Here is a 21,654-nt window from a genome sequence, read left to right as displayed (position 1 = left end):
TGGGACCTGCCTGAATGGAGTGAAATCACATTCAGTGTTGTGTGTGTCTGGTTTTGGTTGTGTGTCACAATGTCTGTGATCCTGACTGAGCCCACTCTGACTGATACTGAGGTACTTCAGTGAATGCTCTGAAAGGCTGGGAGCTGCCTCCAATCCACATCCTGTGTTATGGGTGTCTGGTATTGAGTGAAAGGCCTGAATGCCTGTGAGCATGATTGGTAGCTGCAACAATACACTTTGTGTGATTGGTTAGCTGAGCCTGGCTGAGCCTGAATTAATGGGGAACATTTGTGTATAACTACGGACCCCTCACTAACCTCCTTGCCTGAAGCTGAAAGTCAAAACCGAAGCAGAAGCTGAAGTCTCAAGTATCTTTTATCCTTAAATTAGGAAGAAATCTGCGACTGCAACCCTTCTTCAAATCCAAAATCTGCCTTGCTGATTCAAGGACTGACCCAGAGAGGACCTGGATAGGCAAAGTTTTCCCGTAGATACGTGAGGACATCATGCAACTGCTGCTCTTCAACCAAAGTAGCCTGGAAGTCAGTCATGTAAGCCTTCTTTCCTGAAGAGGTGATTTTGTGGGTCCAGAAGAGGACTGCCTGGACTTCTTAAGCCAACAAAGTCCATCTGTCTCATCCATGGTCTGAAGGAGTGTTTGTGACTGCTGGAAGCCAAGTTGTCGCGTAACGCCCAGAAGAGGGGTTACCCTGGCATAGTGCTGCTTGATACCAGGAGCTGTCACATTTCCAAGTAATGCCAGAAATATTCAGGTAGCACTGCAGCCATGACATCTGTCCCCTTTTTTATACTGGAGATGATCCAGGGTCGCTGCCTGCAGAGGAGAGCCAGCTGGTGGCTTTTCCACCACCAAATACAGAAGAAAGCATCCCGAAGGTCCAGACTTGGTGAAGGTCCACAGTGCAGGCCAGTGTTTGAGTGCAAGTCAACAGAAGCCACCATGTCATCAATGTGAAATACCAAAACCGCCACTTACTACTGGCACTGCATCTGTCGCCACGGAACTTCACTGACGACCACAAAGGGATTTATCTTCTTCAGCCAAGCCTTGTCGAGGGCCATGGCAAGTTTAATCTCCATGGGACATCCACAGCGGGATAGCAACCCAAAAACGGAGACCACCAGGATAGACCTGCATTGCTGATTTACAATACTGTTTGGTTCCCTTCTCCTGCTCGACAATGACATCCCAGTGACTCCTTCTTCCAAAGGGGGGTCCATCCTCAAGGAGCATCGTCGAGTAAAGCAGAGATACTCTGCCACTTCGCTTTCCAAGGCACCCAAGGTACTGTGATCAGGAAGAGCATGTGCCATCCTCAGGATTCACCAGGGGTCCCAGATTTGTTGTGGATCCTGTTCTCCCATAGCATCCAAGGTACTTTGGGGTGGGAGACCTGTAGAAATAGATGCAGACTATTAATGAACATATTTCGACTGGGCTGTAATATACAACATAAAGTACACCTTAACATTTCCTTACAGGTTGTCCAGGTGGAGGTATCCTCACACATTATTGCCTTTTTATACTAAAGAAAGCATTCTGCCTATGTTCTAAGTATTACCTGCCTTTCTACAGTAATGGTTATGAGGTTAACCCTTACCTAATCATTTAAATGCTTTTTTAATAACTGTGAACAGTTGGTGCATTATTACTAAATGTAAATGTAACACTGGTACCCCATAGAACTGTACAGGGGTGTTGTCTGGAAAAGACCCGGGGCTACGCTGATGTCGGAACTGTCGGCACTGGGGGATGGCTAGCCTTTTGGTTGTAGCTCCTGAGATTCTTTCCGAGGCTACAGCCAAAAGACCAGGGACTATAGCCCCCTTAGCCCTCCCCCTAGCAACGCCTCTGCAACTGTATATATTAAGTTAAATTACTTGATTAGGTTTCTAGTACAAAGTGAGTATTATTTATTTGTGTATACCTACCTGATGTTTTATCCTTTAATAAAAGGACTGTGTTATCACCTAACAGTGTGTGGACATTCCATTGTGGGGAGCTTGGAGATTCACTGTACCTAAGAACCAGCCTGCATCACCTCCCTTGAGTCTCAGCCTTGGTTGCTTGTCCATAGCTAGCATTAGAGAACCTTGGCTGGGGTACTCTGTGCCTCTACCCCAACAATAAAGTGGGCAGAAGTACAGATACCCCCTCCAGTCTTTACAAGCTAACTTTAGCATTTATTTCAAAGCAACCTTCTGAGAGTGAATGGCTTAACTGCAGTTGTAAATGTGTTACTAGTGAAATACACATGTCTTAACCAAGTGTGCTTTCAGCTAGTTGATTTATGAGCAGTGTACGTGTCCTTGCACTGAAGTCCTGTTAAAAACAAGCATTTGCAAAGTAAATAGTTTTGGTTTGTTTGTAAGTATTAGACATGCATTTACCAAGCACTGCTATTATATGCCGTCCTTTTCCAGCTGTTATCATCTTATGACCAGATGGCACCATTGTGGCAGCACCTGCCAAATGCCTATCTCATGCCTACACCAAAGCTAAAACTGTTGGCTTTGCCCAGACTTGTTTAAACGAGCATTTGCAAAGTCAATAGTTTTGGTTTGTTAGTAGGTATTAGACATGCATTTACCAAGCACTGCTATTATATGCCATCATTTTCCAGCTGTTACCATCTTATGACCAGATGGCCCCATTGTGGCAGCACCTGCCAAATGCCTATCCCATGCCTACACCAAAGCTAAAACTGTTGGCTTTGCCAAGGCTTGTTGAAATGAGCATTTGCAAAGTCAACAGTTTTTACCTCACTAAACGTCACCCCTTCGTCTCCCAGACCCCGGACAGCTTGCATCAAAGGAGGAACGCCAACATAGGAAAAGGGTGCATTACCCCTACACAGCCCTAGCCACGGCCCGCCCTTCTCCCCAGTGCTTTTCAGTTTACACTATCTGCGCATGTCACATCGCATATTTAAGAATTTCCTTGACTCTCCGATTTCCCTTCCCCTTTCCCCCCATTCCCATGTTAGGTATGCCCTCCCTATTGTGTCCCGTTTGTATATCTCTCTTTTCCCTTGCTGTATATGATGTATTTTTAGAGCAATCGTTTGGCTAGAAGTCGTGTCATTTTCATCTATTAAATGTTTGCATGCTAATGTCGTTGCAGTGTTCAGTTTTATTGAAAGTCCAAGTGTGTGATTTAAAAATAAAAAAATAAAAACTATTGAACCAGAACTAAAGCTGTTTCGAAAGGACCAACTAGGATTACAAACTCAGTGATAGATTTCCCTCTCCCTATAAACTCTACCAATTTCCTTGCCTTATTAGGTGGTGCAGGGCCGACTGTGAGATAAAACTAAAACGCAAGTCGTGTTTTCATGATGCGGGGGCAATGGCGGTACTGGGCATCACGGTGTGAGCTTTGCGACGGAGCTTAACACCACCGTTTTTATACAGAGGGTCAGGAAAATATGGTGCTATTGGATTTTTCATGTCCCCCTGCATCCCTCACGGTATCTTGGATGCCACAACCTATTGCCAGGGTGTGCTGTGGCAGCTACAGCGAAAGTTGTGCACAGCCTTCGGTGGATTCTGTGCCCAGATGCCCATCACGGAAGTCAACACTGGACTGCTGCGACAATGTTGTGGTTTACCAGTGCCATCACAACTGGGCTTCGGTCGGGCAGTAGTTCAAACAGTAGTGCAGACGTGTGATCCCCCAAAATGAATGTTTTGCTTCTGTTTTTGTCTTGCCGTTTTAGTCCTTTCAACACAGGCAAAGACTGCACAGCTGGGAAGAACAATAAAACAAGTGTTCAAGTTTGAAATCTACTTAGCAAAGAAGAAGTGTGAGTTGAGTAACATTCCCTCATCTGTTCCTGGCTTTCCTTGATGTCCCTCTGCAGGAATTTGTTAGACTGACCGTGTCGGATATACTTGTGACGTATGTAACCATCCTGGTGGGAGATTTCCTCCGTGCTTGCTTTGTCCGATTTGTGAATTACTGCTGGTGCTGGGACCTGGAGGCTGGATTTGTAAGTATCAAGTCTATGTTTACAACTGTAGCAATTTTCCACGTTTCTTAATAGTTGTCAAATGTCAAAATGACATTGCATTAAACATGTATCTAAAGACCTTATGGAAATACATTGCTCATTAAATGTGGATAGAGGTCCCCATTCAATGTAGGCCTTTTCAAAGAAGAAATGAAGGAAAGCAAATTTAAACAAATTCATTCGTTTTAATTATCAGTGGTTTTTAAAATAAAATATGTCAGCCTTCCTTTCCTTTGTTTTTACCACGTGAAGTCTGCTATTCTCCCTGCTAACCTCGTATGTGGTTCTACAATACGGTAATGGTGAAACAATGATGTGGAGACGTTGGTAAAGCTGTTGACAACCTGAGAGGGGATAAGAGAACAGAAGCTCAGATGAAATGGCCATGTCAATTAAGGCCGAAGAAGTCTTCCTTTCAGGCAAGGCCAAGAGGTCAGAACCACATTGAGGATTGCCCAACGGGAGGGACTTGTCTGCCCCATGCCCTGCTTCACAATTGGAAGCCATTCTCAGGGGTGAGGGCCGCCAGCCAATTCCTGCACTCACCGCCTGAAGAGATACAGCTGAGTGTCCTCAGCCAAGCGAGAGGGTAGAAGTCAGGGCCAGGGTGTGGCAGGCAGAGAGAGGGCAACCCAAGGGGCTAAATGAGGAATTCCTAATTCCTTACATCACGGCTGTGAGTCATCTATAAGAGCTGAGCCTGAGAGACAATCCCCATCACAATTACATAAGGAGCCACACCTGAGCTCCTCACAACAGAGAGAACATGAAAGGTGGTGCAAGAGCCCTACTATACGCAGGGCCTATGCCTAAGGGGGTGCAGAGTTAGGAGGTAGAACTCAATCTGAGCTGGCTGGAGAGGTGAAAAGAATGATCTGCAGAAGGAGCTGGAACAAGAGCAGCAGGAGGCAGAAGGCTGAAGTTGAGGGTCAGATGGCTGAGATAAGAAGGAGGCAGGAGGCTGCAGGGGAGGCCCAGAATGCAAGGTAAAGTCATAACCTGGAGCTGGCTAGTTGAGACCCAGGTGGTTGGGGAAAGAAAGACCTAGGAGACTGGGTACAGAGGGGCCGAGTTGATTGGGAAGAGACTGACTAAAAGGCCTGGGTATAGACAAAACTCAGAAGTCTTTTCTTTCCCATTTTTTCCCGTTTTCTCTTGCCGATCTCTCTTCTTTCGATAACTCTTCCAGGCACTTCTATTTTATTTATTATTAGTATTTTTTTATTAATAAAAAAAAATAATGTGCTGGGAAGAGTTATCAAATGAAGAGAGAAGGGCAAGAAAAAAGATGGAGATGTTGGAAAGATATAAGGAGTTGGTGGAAATGTTGTTGAGGGAGGTGGGTGAGGGGAGGTGCCTCCAGAAAGAGAAAGAGAAGGTAACAGAGACAAGTAAAGGGGAAATGTGGACTATCATCAAGGACGTAAAGGAGGAGGTGGTGGAAAGTTGGGAAGAGGAAAAGTGGAAGAATGTCAAGGAGGTGAAAGAGAAGGTGATGAAGAGAAGTGTGGAGAAGGAAGAATTTACATCAAAGGAGAAGTTGAAGATCGGGAGTTGGGAACAGAGGCATAGCTAGGATTGTCTAACAAGTGGTGCCTGAAGCTAATGTAGTTGGGCCCGCCTCAGTGACATTAACATCTGTAAATGTCCACACAGCGCTGGTGAGTGGGAATTCACAGATTTTGGGTGGGCCTTGCCCACTTAGACCCTACCCTGTCTACGCCTCTGGTTGAGAAGAGAAGGGGATGGACCCTAAAACCCCAAGGAGTTCACCTGTGTGGGGCAGAGGAATGGCTTGAGGCAAGAAGTAGAAGAGAGGGAGTAGAAGATTAGATGGAAGGGGGAGAGAGAGGATAGCCCAGTTCAGAGTCTTTTGGTAACACAACTAAAGGTGAGACACCCAGGGTGACAGTGGGTCTGGAGCAGGTTTCTTGAGATGTCATGGAGGTCGTGAGAGGCACTGTGAGAGCCCTGGCAGGACTTTAGGGCAGACTCATGTCTTCCTGTGGCTCCAATTCTTTTTACAAGCCCCTCCCCTAACGAACACACCTGCAGGGTCCACCAACAGGCTTTAATTCAGAGCCGAGACTCAGCTGGATCGACCCCCTCATGGAAGGCAGAATAAGGGTGCATGAACCCCTTAAACCCTAGACTGAGAACTAACGTGTGTTCTACAGAACAATGCTGCAGGACGCCCTTAATCCCGTTTTATTTCCTTATCCAACTCGGAGAGACCCGGTCCTGAACTGGGGAGAACTGGATGAATCTTTAATTTGGATTCCCTTTAACTTGCCTGACAGATCCCTTCTGTTTAAGTTGTCCGGGAACACTGCCAGCATTCTGAAGAATGCAAATCCTGACAATTTTGGATTTTTTAAAAGTCTCACTGTTCATTATTTTGGCCCTAACATGTACACTGTCCTGATAAATATTTTGGTAATCAAAACTTAAGGTGTGGCCAGTCTGTTTCGACCAAAGTCAAGGTCGTTTACAGTAAAAAAAAAAAACTGCAACAAATGCTACAAATATCAACTTAAACGTGGGCCCATTAATTAGCTGAACTATGTGTGCAGATGTGTGTTGCAAAAGCAAACAGAAATGTATAAAGTACACTTATGTGCATGCACACAGATTCAGATCCCTGATAACTGCAAATGTTTACTAGCGTTTGGAAATTACTACTGACCTCCTCTCAGCTAATCAGAATGGTCAGAGCGCAGTCAATAACTACTGATATTGACAACATTTTGTACTCAAAAGCAGATGGGGCAACCATAAAGCAATTTCCTGTCAAGATGTTTTTCATCTAGTCCCTCCCTAAGAGAGCCTTGTTTTCACTGCAGCACTACACACCAACGAGAAAGTTAAAACATAGGACAATGCTTTCACTTTCTGATAGAGTGATCGTTTACTTGTACACAGCTTCTATACATGCCCATGTTAAAACCACTCCAGTTAAAGCAAGTTTGCAATTGAAAAGATGAAAGGACCAGCATGTTATTTAAATAATACAAAATAAAACCACATTTAATTTACTAACTCACTTTGTTAATTTACTTTCTCATTATAAAACTCCCGTTTTTTACTTCAGCACCAAAGCTCCAAAACGTGCATTGTTACTACCATTATGTGCTAATATCCTTATAGACCTTGGGAGGGGTCATTATTGCTTGTGTTAATGACCCTTCCCCAACTCATGGCCAGAGGTGAAGGGTCATTATCCTATGATAATGACCCCACCCTAGGTCTATAAGGCTATTTTATTTCATTTTCTACTAATCCTTACTGTCCCTTGTGTGCCTCTTTCTCCTATTGATTCCTAGAGTTATATACATTTTGGAATAGTTCAAATGCCTCATAAATGAGATTTCACCATATGCATCCACTCAGTGGAGTAACTTTGCTGAAAATGTTGGGGGGGACATGACATATGAAGAAAAAGGTGCCCCAGCCAAATGAATGGGGACAAAATGGTATGCCATGAAAGCTGAATTATGCCCATGCATCCACTAATAATGTTCTTTGTGTTACCTTTTACATTCACACCACTATACTTCTTCCTACTCAGCATTGTATCACATCAGGTTTGCTGGCATCCATCACTGACTGTTATCCTTAAGCATTCAAAGCGAGGCTAAATGTGGTGTTGCCTTCCTTTGGTCTATGGAAGAAGGAGAGAAGTCAGAATGGAATATTACTTATTTCCTGACAAGTGCACCAAAAGCTCCCTTTATGAGCTTTTTGAATGATGCTAATAAGCCCCAGAATGGAAATGCACACACACTCTCTCTCCCCATATCTCCTTCTCTGTCTCTCTCTCCCTCTCTCTGACTCTCTCTTTCTCTCTCTCGCTCTCTCTGTCTCACTCGCTCTGATTGTCTGATGCACGTTCTTTGTCTACAAGGGGAATCAACACTATGATTGTTCATTATTATAGCATTCCGGAGCATTTGGATTTGGGGACAATCAACTAGTAAAATCAATTATAACCAAGGTTTTACCCAGGGATGTCGTTTCACCAAAATGCCAGGGGTAGTGGAAGTGACATCACACGACCCTTGATCTCTGATGACCCTCTTTCTAAATCTGCCTTCCTCTACTCTCTGCCCTCTGCAACTAATCCAGAACAGGACTGCAAGAATTACCGTTGACCTGAGGCCAAGGACCGTATCTCTCCAGCCCTGAAATCTCTCCACTGGCTCCCAGTGGTTGCGAGGATCAAGTTCAAAACCCTCTGCATCGTCCACAGGCTTTCTGCAGCCGGGGCCCGCAGTACATCCAACTTTCTCTTCCAAAATACCTTCCTTCTTGAGCCCTTTGCTCAGCTACCTCCAACTATCTAAGGGTTAGACGCTTATCCGGGCAGAGAGTGGAGGATAGATCTCTCTCCTCTGCAGGTGCCTCCCTCTGGAATGGCTTCCCTGCCCCTCTCTAACCTGAGCTGGACCACCTGAAGTTCCGGAAGTAGCTCAAAACTTTCCTCTTCTCCTCCGCCTTCTCTCTCTCTCCCTCCCCTACTGACCTACCTGACTTCTGCACCGACTGTTTGTTTGGCTACCCTCATAGTCTCACTGGGTACCAGGCTCTTTCTTGATCAGTAACCCTTACACTGCCTCTGGACCTGCCACGCACTTAGGGGTTGCAACTGTAACCCTACAGTCCCTTATTCCCCTTGCACTACCCAAAGCCACACTGCCCTGGCTGCACTCAAAGCATTGCTGCCCTGTTTTCCCCTCCCCTATCCCTTACACTTCCCCCCTCCCTTTGCCCTTACACTTCCCGTTATCACACTTACATGTTCTGAATGACACAAGGCCTAGTAAGATATTTTGTCTTGTCCTCCCTCTGTCTTCCCTCTTTGTCTTGTCGCACCTAGACACACTTGTGCTCAGGCACGTTATAAATGACATCATATCACAGGAAGTGATGTCATTTAAACACAGACCCAAATTACATCATGAGAAGTGATGGCACATGACCTTTCACCCCTTGACAAAACAGGAAGTGGCATCACATAGCACTATTCCTCAGTACACTAAGAAAAATGATGTTACGCCATCACTGTAAGATGATATAAATTTCATACAAGAACGGATCACAAGATGTAGAGTTAATATCAGGATGTATAGGCCCATGTTACCAAATTACTGTCAATGTAAGCCGACGTCCAACACATCAATCAAGACTATTATACATCACGTGTGTTAAAGTGTAAACAGACAAAGCATCTTGAAGAGGCCTAAACCCCAGAGTACAGGCCTCCAGTGACTGCCAAGTGTCTGGCCAACGACTGGAAACAGCAACTGACCGACACAAGTCCACCCAGAAAAATATTGGTCTGGAGGGTTGGCCAGACCTGTGCCAGTGGTTATGAATGATTTGGAACCTTCCAGCCATCACCTTTCTGTTTTGCTTATTTGGTAAGTAACCTGTAGTTTTTTGTCAGATGGGCAATAGAGGGCAAGGATGTTGAAGGTGGGCACCCAAAAAGCACGCAATATCCAATATACCAAAATAATGGACACACCCCACTGGGGAATGAGACCAGGAGATAAGTTGCAAAGATAAACACATTTTATATAGAATATAAAATTAGCAAGAAAGAACTCTGCTGCCGAGAGTGCTCTGCCAAACAATACACGGGTAGCATTTTATAAACCAAATTGTCGTCAGAGATGATGTAACGATATACAGTACAAAATAACAGTTTCAATTGGTCGGCCCACATGTCACAGCCTGCTCTATAGGTGATGCCAGGCTACAATTGGCTGCTGTGTCCAAGTCGATCAGATGGCACGTGGGTCAGCTGCGCTCATCTCCATGGTGAAGGTCGGGTGGAACAAGACACATTTCTAGCTAATCTAAACTAAACAACAGGAAGTGGCATACAGAGAATAATGATGAACATAAAAATCATTGCATGAATGTGGGGTACTTAGAAAACATGGGCAGATATATTGGCATTCTGACCTTTGCACTCAGGGGGCTATATTGGCACTGGGCCCCTTTCCCAGGTGCCTATTCTATGGGTTTGATCTATTATTTATATTCCCTGTGCCTCATGATCTGAACAGACATACAGACGTGTTGGTTTTAGGGTTTTAGGGAGAATATATTGGTGCGCATGATTAGGTATATGGTGGGTGTTCTCAGTGAGCGGGGGTGCTGCACGTAGTTACATGAAAGAGAGTGGAGGGCAGGGGGCCAGTGGACTGTGGTCTGGCAGGGAGGGAGTGTAGAGAGCACAGGCAGGTCAGTGGAGATGGATGGACACAGGGTCTGGGGCATGCTCTGGTCTCACACTATGCAGTGAGCACATTCTGTGAAAAAGCGATACTAAATAATTGCAATAGTGAATGGCTGGACTTCCATGAGAACAAGGATCGTGCCAAGATGACAGGAGAAGGGGTGGTAGCTTGCACTGTCTGCTGTGCTGCAGAAGGGAGAGCTGAAGAATGATTTTTGGGCCTAGTAAAAGATGGCGTTCGGTGGACCACAAAATGGAGTTTCTGAGCATGTACATTTGTTAGATCATTTACATGAGGGTTAGTGTTATATTATGCAGATGCGTGCAAGTGGTGTGTGGGTGTCTCCCCCTAGGTATATACTTGGTCTACCTATTGCGGCAATGACGAGGGGGTGGGCCAATGCCACCTCTCCCCTAACAATGTGTTGCAGGTCCCAGTAATTGCTGAGTTTTTTCATTTTTTTTATTGTAAACAGCAGTAGCAGCTCCACAACATTCATCGCCCCTAGAAAAGCCTGTTGGGCCTACAGACATAGGCTACTCCTCACTGATGATGCCCATTGAGGCTAAAACATGTCTGGGGATGCTTGTGGTTTCATGCAGAAGGCATGTGACCTAGCAGTTCAGGCTGGACTGCCCTTTTGGGGTGGGGCCAAGTCTGATTTGCATATGGTCTTTCCCCTTCTGTGGTGGTTTGGCAGGCTGAAAATCACAGGAAGTGATGTCATTTAACCCACCCCGAAGTGATATCGCGGGAAGTGATGGAACACGACCTTTCACCCGTTGACAAAACAGGAAGTGGCATCACATAGCATTTTCCACTACGAAAAATATGGTTACGATATCACTATATTGTGATGTACATTTCATACAAGAATAAATTGCCATATGTATCGTTAAGATCAGTATGTATAGGCCCATATTACCAAATTACTGTGAATACAAGCAGTCGTCCATGACCAAATGATAATGATGTGTTATTAGATAGCACTTACGCTTAAGCGCTTTATATAAAAAAAATATACACCCAATATCACCCAACCTGTGTTGGTACTCATTTATCGACCTTAGAAGGATGAAAGGCTAAGTTGAGGCGTTTAAGAACAGACTAAATAAGTGACTCACCCCCTGAAGTGTGCCTGAAATAAACCTTTAATGAGTCCAGCAATTATTGTATAGAATTCCAGAAAGACACATTATTTGGTATTCCTATTTTTTCTTATTTAGGGTCAGTGCTGAAAGTGTTAGTGTTAGACTTGTGGCACTCCTGTTCTTATTTTTCTTCTTTTTTTTAAGGGGCTTCAACAAGAAAGGCAGCCACTCCAGAAGTAAAAAGCCACAATGTGCTGGCCACAGCACAGGAGCTTGAATTAAAAAAAAAAGAAAGAGTATTTATTTTTTGTTGTTTTTTTTATAGGTCGCAAGGGAGACCTCAGAGTTCGCAGTTACGACCTCTGGCGACCCCTAAATAGCGTCCCTGGTTGCAGGTCACAGTAATTGCAGGTTTTTTTGTTTACATTTTAAAATGCAAACGGCATCAGAATCTCCCCTATAAAAGACCCAATTTATTATTTTCTTTGGTCCTTTATATCTTGCTTAATGCAGCATCCTGCAGCTTCTAAGCACTGGAACAGGAACTGAACCCACGTTCTATTGCATCCTCCTGTTCTCTAAGCAAGTGCCTTGCCTCTGAGCTATCCTTCCATATATATAGATCTTTTTTTGCTTGAGGAAGCAACAGATGGTTTACTTCAAAGGCGTAAAGCGACTTCATGTAAATTAATTATCTCACTGTGCATCTATCTACATTGTGCCTGCAATGCAGGTCTGGCAGATCTGAGTCAAGTCACACAGTACCCAAGCAGGACTGGTGGCAGAAGCCAGTGGGGAACACCCCTCTCATCACAGGCCCAGTGGCTCACTGGATGTGCAAAGGAAGCAACGAGAAATACTGATGAGATTTGAGTTCATGCTGTGCTGCCACTGAGTACTGCAGGCTGCTCTTACCCATTCCCAGCTAGCTAGACCTAGCCACCACACTCTTGTTGTTACTACAGTACTGGGTATGAGCTGCACAGACAGCCTCGCCTCTGAACCCAACCATTCACGCATTCTTCACTAATAGACTGTCAACCTGTTAGTGATGGCAGCAACATGGTTTTTCCTGCATCCCTGTTATTTCTCCAGCTAGCGAGATCTAGATTCCAGGTAAAAAAAGAAGTGGGACGTTTATCTGCATTTAAAACCGCCTTTTTCAGGTGCAACACTGATATCTGCTCTTGTCACTGCCTCTTTGTTCAGTGGCCCAGAGGTTGCAAGGACAGGTCTAGGGGCTCCAAATGACGTCCATGGCTTCGTCTCCATCTGCCATCTTGTAAGGGGAAAGAGCAGGCAGAATCCAGAGGATTCAACCGGGCCTCTTCACCCGCATGAAAATACGATGAGGGCAGAGATATTGGAGAATTCCCTAGAAAGAGCATAAAAGCAGAGCAGATTTCCTGCCCCATCTGGGGGCCCAAATCAAAATGACCGACAAGCGCATAAACACATAGAGTTTGATTTTTAGTGTTTTGTCACCTGAAGTCCATTTTATGGACTCATCAAAATGATTTATGGTAGAACAGCTGCTTTTGCGGGTATTGATGTTTTGTTGGCAACACATAAGAAAATGAGCACCTATAATTTGCCATCGGTAGTATTTCCATATATGAAAGATACTCTTCTTTAAAACACCCTTCAAATGGGACACCCGACCATGTAGAAAGTGATTGGTGCAAAGCTGTGGTAGCAAAATATATAGCTACAACATTATATACCTGTATCCATAAGTGCCCCCGATGTTGGTGCGCCAACAACACCAGTATACAAAATCTGAACCTAATGGCCTTGCTTAATCACATATCTCTGTAAGAAAACAATATTGAGACAGTGTTCTCTTTAGAAGCTAGCATGGTCGCTCAGTGGGTTAATGCACTTCCTGGAAAACGTAGGCAGTAACTGCAGATAGAATCCCAGTACATTAAATGCATTCTTTCCCCCATCTGATTTCTATAAAATGAGAAACTGAGATATAGTAACACACGTTCATATAGTGCCTCGACGCGAAAATACCATGTAACAAGAATTTAAGATTAGTGTTTAGAAATAGTTCCTTCCGTAAAAAGTGCAATAACAATGAAGTTCATCCATTCATTCTCTGCTCGTGGAAGCAGCACCCATATCCGTGCTCAACCAATGGACCATGTTTAGGCAAAACTAGCATTTTCCAAATCACAATTCAAATGCATTCAACACTCTTAATTTTTTGTGTTGGAAAATAAACAATAGCTACAGTTCTTTAAAACATCACTTCACCTCAGTAAGGTGGCAATTCCCACTGACGTAGAGGAACATCTGTACACACACACACACACGTGCACACACACCCCAATCAATAAGGGCATGGGTAAATAGCAAAACGCGTATGCTGCATGCCAGGAGTTCCAAGTTCTCCTGTCCCAGAATGAGTTTGTTCTGAATCTGACAACAGGTCGCACAGCATGCCAGCAGCACACCTCTCCACTGTGTATTTGTAAGGTGCTTCTACATCAAGAAAATGAAATGGTGTTTCAAAGTGCCCACAGGACAAAGTGAAGGGAACAACGGGAAACAACAGACAATGGAAAATGCAAACTACAGGAAAACCGTCCTACTAGGCCTTGTGAACATTTGGATTGTGCAGTTGCAGAGAGACCGAAGAGACTGGGGAAGAGGGTAAGTGCTAGAGGGTCCACAGAGGGGTGACGTGCCACGCAGATAGTTGTAAGGCAACAGGTAAGTGCAAGAGTCAGTTGCGAAGGCAACAGGTAAGTGCCAGGCAGTGACCATTGGATGGAAGAGGGGTCACAAGCCTGTCCAATATGTGCAGGCCTGTGAGCCCAAAGGCAAGTGCAAGGGGAGGACGGATGCTGCAGGCAATCAGACTGTGGGATTTAGAGAGGGAAGGAGGATGAAAAGAGGAAATTCTTAAGGTTTGTTCAGAACTTGAGGAGATCTGGCTCAAGGTGAAGAGAAAGGGGGAGGCTGTTCAAGAGAAGGAAGCCAGCTGAGGCGAGGGAATGGCCTCCCCGGTCTCTGCTTAGTGAAGTGCTTGACAAGCAGAGAGTTGGAGCCAGAGGATCGGAGGGATGTGGATGGAGAGTATTTGGTGTGAGCAAGTTGCAGATAGCATGGTCACCGGCCCCAGACAGCCTTATGGATGCTGCAGTGGGATTTAAATTTGATCCTTGCAGCAACCGAGATTTTACAGCTGGGGAGATACGGTTCCTGGGTTTAAGGCCAAGGATAAGTCTCGCAGAACTATTCTGCAATAGCTGCAGGGGGTGGATAGAAGAAGAAATTTGATACTGTTGCAGTAGTCCAGGCTGGAGAGTACCAGAGCTCTGGTGACATTCAGCTCCTGGGGGGGAAAGTGAGGAAAGGGAGGAGGATGCCCCTGTGGAGGTAGAGTTGGAAATGTGCCTTCTTGGGAAGGTCCAAGATGTGACGAATGAATGAGAGAGTGGAGTCGAAGATAACTCCCAGGTTTATGGTCTCAGAGGAAGGCGAGGGGGGAGAGCCCATTGAGAGTGGCCAGAATGAGGGGAGCAAAGAGGTAACAGGAGTCCCGATCAGAAGAATCTCAGTCTTGCTGGCATTGAAACAGAGGTCATTGAAGATACACCAAGACTGGATAGCGGACAGGCAGTCAGGAATGACAGAGGAGGTCAGAAGAGATGCAGAGGCTAGTCTAAAGAAGAGTTGGGTGTCATCTGCATAACACTGGAAGTGTGGTAAGAAAGTGGAGATAAGGTGAGCGAGAGGGGTGAGATAGATGTTAAAGAGCCAGAGCAAATGTTTAGAGTGGGCGAGGAGAAAGAACCCAGGTTAACCTGGTATAGTCAGTCAGTGAGGGCGGAGGTTAGCCAGTCCTGTGCCCACTATGAGATACCAAGGGTATCAGGGAGCCGTTTTATGAGGATGGAGTGGTTAACTGTGTCAAAAGCAAAGGAGAAATCGAGTAGAATGAGAACAGCAGGTGAGTTGGAGTCAAGAGATGCGAGCAATTCTTCACGGGTGGAGAAGTTTCCATGCCTCTGGATGTGCGGAGTGCAGATTGATGGTTGTGCAGGGAACCAACCAGCTCAATATGCTGGGTCAGTTGGGGGAAGACCAACTTCTCCAGAGGTTTTCCAAGGAAGGGAGTGAGAGAGATGGGGCTTTAGTTAGCCAGAGATGAAGGGTCGGCAGAACACTTTTTCAAGAGGAAACACACAAGAGTGCTTAAGAGAAGAGGGGCAAAAGCCTGTGGCAAGAGAGTGATTGCAGAAGTCCGCGAGTGCAGGGGCATGGGAGCCAATATTGTCCTTTATAGTTCTGGAAGAACAGAGGGTGATCTTTTTGGAAGAGACCTTCATAGAGCGGACAACTATAGTGACCTTGTCCGGTGTGATTGGAGAAAAGGACGAATGCGTGGATGAGGGAGGAGAGGCCAAAGGCAGCAAGGTAGGGGAGGGGGAAGGTGTGGATGAGAGAGAACTCAGGATGTCCGGTGTTTTGGCAGTGAAGTGGGTGGCCAGTGCAATGCAGAGGGCCTGGGAAGTAAGAGGAGAGGTAGAGACTGCAGATGGATTGGCTAGTTCCTTGCAGATTTTGAAGAGTTCAGCCGTGTTGTTAGAAGCTCCAGAGCCACGAGCCTGGATGTGAGCCCTCTTCTTGGAGTGAATGGAGAGACGATATTGCCTTTGGAGAAGGCGACATGCCAGTTTATCATAGGATTTGCTGTGGCTGTGGCTTTACTGTGGCTGCACAGCGTGGGCACAACTGCACTTTAAAGAAAGGGGTAACTTAGTGATATGTGGAGGGGCACTCCTATTTCTTATTCTTGGAAGTGATAGATTTGTCTGTTAAATGAGATTCATGTGTTCAAGAATGAAATTCTATAAAGTTTTGTGCAAGGGGGTATTATCTCCTGGCCCTTGGAGACCAAATTAGAACAAAACCCATATAACCTGTTGTTGCCAACAGACAACCCCTATGCACTCTAGTGAGGACATCTGACCACAATGTTCTCGATTACACCGATCAGAATAACAGTACAACAGATCTCCCTGTGTTATAAAATAATGTTTACTTAAATTCAAAATAAATTTCAATCAGAACTTTTGGTGTCGATGGTTCCAGTTCACCATCAAAACAATGCTGTAGTATTAACTTCAAAGTAACAGGTTTCTATGATACTGTACTTATACAATTTTCGTTTTATGAGACAACCAGATTTGTTCCCCTAGATTCAGTGGTGTGACCATGTGTGGTCTTAATCTGAGTCCAATCATTCAACATTTAGCCAAACGCGTTTTGGATATAACATCCTTCATCGGGGCTTGCTCAACAATGATTTATGGTTGGTACATTCATTCAAGTTCACCTGTGTTTCTGAAATTAATAATAATCTTTGTTTTAGTGGTGGTGATACGCCTAAAGCCAGGTTTAACAACTGCACTTTGCCGACGGAGCACACATTCCCGGTGACAGTAAAACTACTCCTTCATGCAGGGTACACACCATATAAGTACCACGATAACAGGTGCCAATTCTACTCATCACACTAATGCTCTAGTCTTAAGAATGAAATAAGTCAGTCCACAGATTTCAAACATGAGACTTGTAGAACAAACAGACGTTTCTGAAGAAGATAAGGGAACACAATGCAATATGACACTAGCAGCCATCACTACACTGGCAAGTCTCCCTGGCAGTGTCATAGTGACTGTATATGCATGTCAGAGTCATTGCAGTTGTCGGTGACTTTCAGCATGTGTATATGATTAAGGGAGTGTCACGTGACATGTGTCTTTATGTCTGCAACTGCAACGTTTGCAGGTGACAATGCCGTGGTTCTGAGAGTGCATGATTGTGGGGGGTACTGCCGGCGTACTCACAGGTGTGCAAGCCCAGCTTTCCGCACAATCGAGGTGACAGCCTTCATGGCTGTGCAGAAGGAGTGGACTAGCTGGGTCAGCTACCCAGTACCCTTGGCTTTCCTCCCTTCCTGCATCATGTAGCGGGTCAAGGTGATCACATCAGTATCGAAGGGAGCCTGGTCCGACATGGCTCCATTTCTGCAGGGGGGAATTGTCACTGGGAGCTGTGTGGTGAGTGCAGTGTGTCTGCGGTCCTGCTGAAGTCCTGCACGCACTTTTAAATCAGCCCCAGGTTTCCTCCAGGAGACCGGGAGGATGACAGTGTTGGAGGGGGAAGAAGTGGGTGTGTGCAGAGGCAGACACAATGGCCCTCATTACGACCCTGGCGGAGTGGGTTTACGCCAGCGTTATTCGCGGCGGACCCGTCCGCCCTACTACGAGTTCCCGTAGCGCCACGGAAAGTTTTCCGCCTGGTTTTTCCGGGCGGAGAAATCCATGGCGCTACGGGACCTTGTTGTTAATTACGCCACCGTATTTTACGGTGGCGTAATTAACGCCTTCCCCACTCCCATTATACCCTATGGGGCAAAAATGGGAATGGGGAAGGGTAAAATGGGGATTGGGGATTTACCGCCCCGCCAAGGTCGGAATGGGGCGGAAAATCCGCCAACCCCCATGGCGCTATCGGCAGCTTTCCGCCGTGCTCCGCGGTGCATTTAGCACCGCGATTTCCGCCAGGGTCGTAATGAGGGCCAATGGGTACAAATGTACTTAATGGGCCAAGGAAAGATGTATGCGCTTGGAGAGTCATGTCTTTCCTAATGCCCTGTACACATCCTTCTCTAGTTCCCGGCTTGACGCCCATGGCCCTGCGGCAGCCGGCCGCATCATGGTCTGCATTCAGACTACCATACATTATAGCTGACCTTGCCTCATTAAGCCGAGGCACAGCTGAGCTCGATGACTGGACACACCTGCTGCTGCTGGCAATGACGAGACAAAAAAGGTAGGAGCCTAAACATGGCCCATCTCTTGCCTCGCATTAGCAACTGGATTGGTAGGGGCAGAAAACCAAAAGGCAAGGGTCACAAAAGCGACCTCTAGCAGCCCCTAAATGATGTCCCTGGTTGTACCTAGGTAGTGAGACTGGTGGAGCAAGAGACACAAGAAGAAACGTTTGATAAGTGGGAAATGCTGCTCATAAGATCTGAAATTGTCTCTTGAGTCAGTCGGTTTGTAAGAGTGGCTCAGGACAATAAATGTCAGACCTTGAATTCTCAAGAAGCTGGCATGTCAACTGATAACTAAGGTGTAATCCCCATCTAGAGTTAAAAGGAAGCTAGGTCGGGCAGAGAGGCATAGGGTCAGAAGTGCGAACATGGCAATTGCAAGTGCAACCTCTAAATGGAGCCCCTGAAGATGAGAGGGGAATATTTGTACATGCTGAGATCTGTTGGCAAGGAATAAGCACAGCAATGCCAGTACTTTGGCAGTGTTACTCATCCTGGTTGCTACTGCAGCCACTGCCACCTTATCATCTGTTCTCTAAAGGAAAAGAACTCTAGTCGCAGATTTGATTAAATAGGTTTAATCTAATCTGCATGCATCATTTTAGCAGTGCATAGGACATTCTCGTTAACCAAGTTGTGATTGTGTGCATTTTCAATAGCCTATGTCTCATCTTATGATACAATTGCATGTCCAATTAAATGCAAAGTAATGGTTAGCTACAGTCCATATGTTCAAATCAGTAAGTATTTTACTCTGTTTGAAATCGAATCAAAAGGTAGCTGCTAACAAACCACATTTTGTCTGCATTGATTTTCCCTTATGTGTTCAAAGATCATGTCTTTGCAAATGTTTGACATATTCAGGGCTTCATTGTGTGTTTTAATATTTGTGATCATAAATCTTGACATAGTCCAATATGAACAGCATGATTATCTGCGTAAATTATTGAATTGCCCTCCCCCTTTATACTTACAACAAGCTACCTCTAGGATTCTATTTGCCATAAATGATGTTGTCTTTCTTTGTTTTATACAGCCTTCATACGCAGAATTTGATATTAGTGGAAACGTATTGGGTTTGATTTTCAATCAGGGTATGATCTGGTAAGAACATATTGTGTTTGATTTATTATCTTCCATATGTTTGTGAAATTACTCACTGGATGCTGAAATAATGTACAGCCGTTTCTGTTGTGTGCTTATGATGGTTTTGAATGGAAACTGCCTTTTCAGTTGGTGAGGTTGAGTCAGGAGATGCTGAAGTGCACTTTCTTGAAGACACTATTTGTATTGATTATACGAGAAAAAAACACTAACAAAATCAGTGGCAAATTTAGATTGAACTCTAGCTACAAGAGACACTTAAAGTTAAGGTAAACTTAACAATTATGATCTCCATTGAGACTTTCAGAATTTCAGTATTCATTGAGCATTGTCAATCTTAGGTTAATTTGCATTTGTATTGCTCACAATTGCCATTGATTTGAATGACATTGTAGAGCGGTAGGCATGTCCGCGGTGCTATGGTGCACATCATGGTAGTTTTCAGCCTGTGCTCTGGGTCCATTAGTGGAAGGATGTGTGGTAAGATTAGTGCACATGTAGGTCGATAATATCAAATTCTGTGCATAATGTTGCACTTCAATCAATTATCCTTATTTATTAATTAAATTAATATACTTACAACCACAACTCCTTTGTATGTATAAAACAAAACATAGCATGTCACCAAGATTAGGATTCACATAGTGAAATATATCAAAGCAGTGGTAACCTCAAATAATTCATTAATAAATAATTCATTATAGAGATCCAATCATCATTCTGTCATTATAAAATCCCCAGCAATATCTCGTCTACAATTTCCAAACATACATTATGACATGTGACCATCTGATATATAAAATGTATATAACTTCCCTCCAGTAAAATTCTCCATAAAAGCATCCGTTCACCACAGTTCATCTTATTGTTATAAGATTTCCTATGTGTATATCTTATCACATTCAGATTAGCACACGTGAACATGATATGTTATGTGGTTTCAATATCCATTTCCCCTCAGAGTCTACAAAAACGTTGCTGTCTTGGGATACCAAGTTTCGTACCCCCTATCTCCAGTACCTGCATAGCACTAAACATAATCAAACGATACTGCCTGACTATGTTACTATTGGGGAATGCATCAATATATGTTGGCGACTGCTTCCACTCAGGCCTATAATGAAAGAAAGGACCACTAAACATTAGAATCCAACCTCACAATATCAGCCTCATAGCTTTACTTTCTGCTTACCAGCTCTCTTCCGAGCCACCTGAGTAAGTCCAATGGAACTTTGTTCTTGCCCTGACCTCCATGTCTTGTATATTCCCAACAATCTTCCTAGGGTACCAAACCACTCACATTCACACATCCCCCAAAAAACCTTGCAAACCTCAACCATTATTGTACCATTTTCCAAATTCAATAGTTTATCATAACACATAGCTGATTCATATTGGGTCTCCACACAGAAACTCAACAGCTCAAACTCTAAACGAATATACTCTATTGATAGTTCTTGGGCATTCTCAACAGAAGATGCATGGTTTTCACCTCTAACTTAGCCAACTCATTCTTAGAATTGCACCGCCATGCTTCCACGCCATACAGCATGCATGAGACAATTTTGTCTGTATACAGTAATGAGACGGTCTTAATGGAGTGCCCTGTTTGCTAATAAAGAGACTCCATGCCCGGGCAATCCTCATACAATTAGCCTAAGTATGTTCCCAGTGCATAGTCCTTTTAAGTTTGTCATCAATTAGGACACCCATATATGTATAGCATCCAACTAAGTCAATAGGTTTCAAGTCGATCTTCTACACAAATATTGGTGTTGACTTTTTTCCACTTATATGCCATGAATTTGTTTTTTTCAATATTAATATGCAAACCATTGACCCTGGAATACTCACCCAGCCCGTTAAGCAACAATTGAAGCCCTCTTGGGGTATAGTCTAACCGAGATTCTCATTGTTGGCTCCCCACCACTCTCCGCAACTTGGATCTGGCCTACAAATCCTTCCACTTTGACGGCAACCTAATCCCCATCTCACCCACCTCCAAAACTCTGGGTAGCAATCTGGACGCTTCGCTCGACCACTCACAGCAAGTTTACGCCATCTCCTCCGCTGCCGCCTACACAGCCAAACTGATCAACGGCAGCAAGCCTTTCCTCTCCATACCCAATTGCCTCACAATTGCCAGCACCATCACCAGGGCCAAGTTGGACTACTGCAACCTCCTCCTTGAGGCACATCGGAATGCAACCTGAAAAGTCAACAAATCATCCAAAATAATGCCTTCTGAGCTGCCTTCGGCTGTACCAAACAAGCCCACATCTCAAAACCTAGAAAAGACACCCATTGGTGTCACCACA

The 21,654-nt window shown here is 44.7% G+C and overlaps 1 protein-coding gene across 1 annotated transcript in view; it reads left to right on the top strand.

Annotated features, from left to right (window-relative positions):
• Positions 1–21,654, top strand: part of LOC138568821 (transmembrane channel-like protein 2) — a 636,652-nt gene that overhangs the window by 424,171 nt on the left and 190,827 nt on the right. Inside the window, exons 12-13 of the mRNA XM_069646590.1 lie at positions 3,885–4,013; positions 19,269–19,336. Coding sequence (XP_069502691.1) covers positions 3,885–4,013; positions 19,269–19,336 — 197 coding nt within the window. The remainder of the gene's footprint in view (positions 1–3,884; positions 4,014–19,268; positions 19,337–21,654) is intronic.

The sequence above is a fragment of the Ambystoma mexicanum genome, chromosome 2q (assembly GCF_040938575.1).
Source record: "Ambystoma mexicanum isolate Mex_15411 chromosome 2q, UKY_AmexF1_1, whole genome shotgun sequence".
Classification (NCBI taxonomy): Eukaryota; Metazoa; Chordata; class Amphibia; order Caudata; family Ambystomatidae; genus Ambystoma; species Ambystoma mexicanum.
The sequence above is the reverse complement of the archived record's forward strand: the minus strand, read 5'-3'. Positions and strand labels throughout refer to the sequence as shown.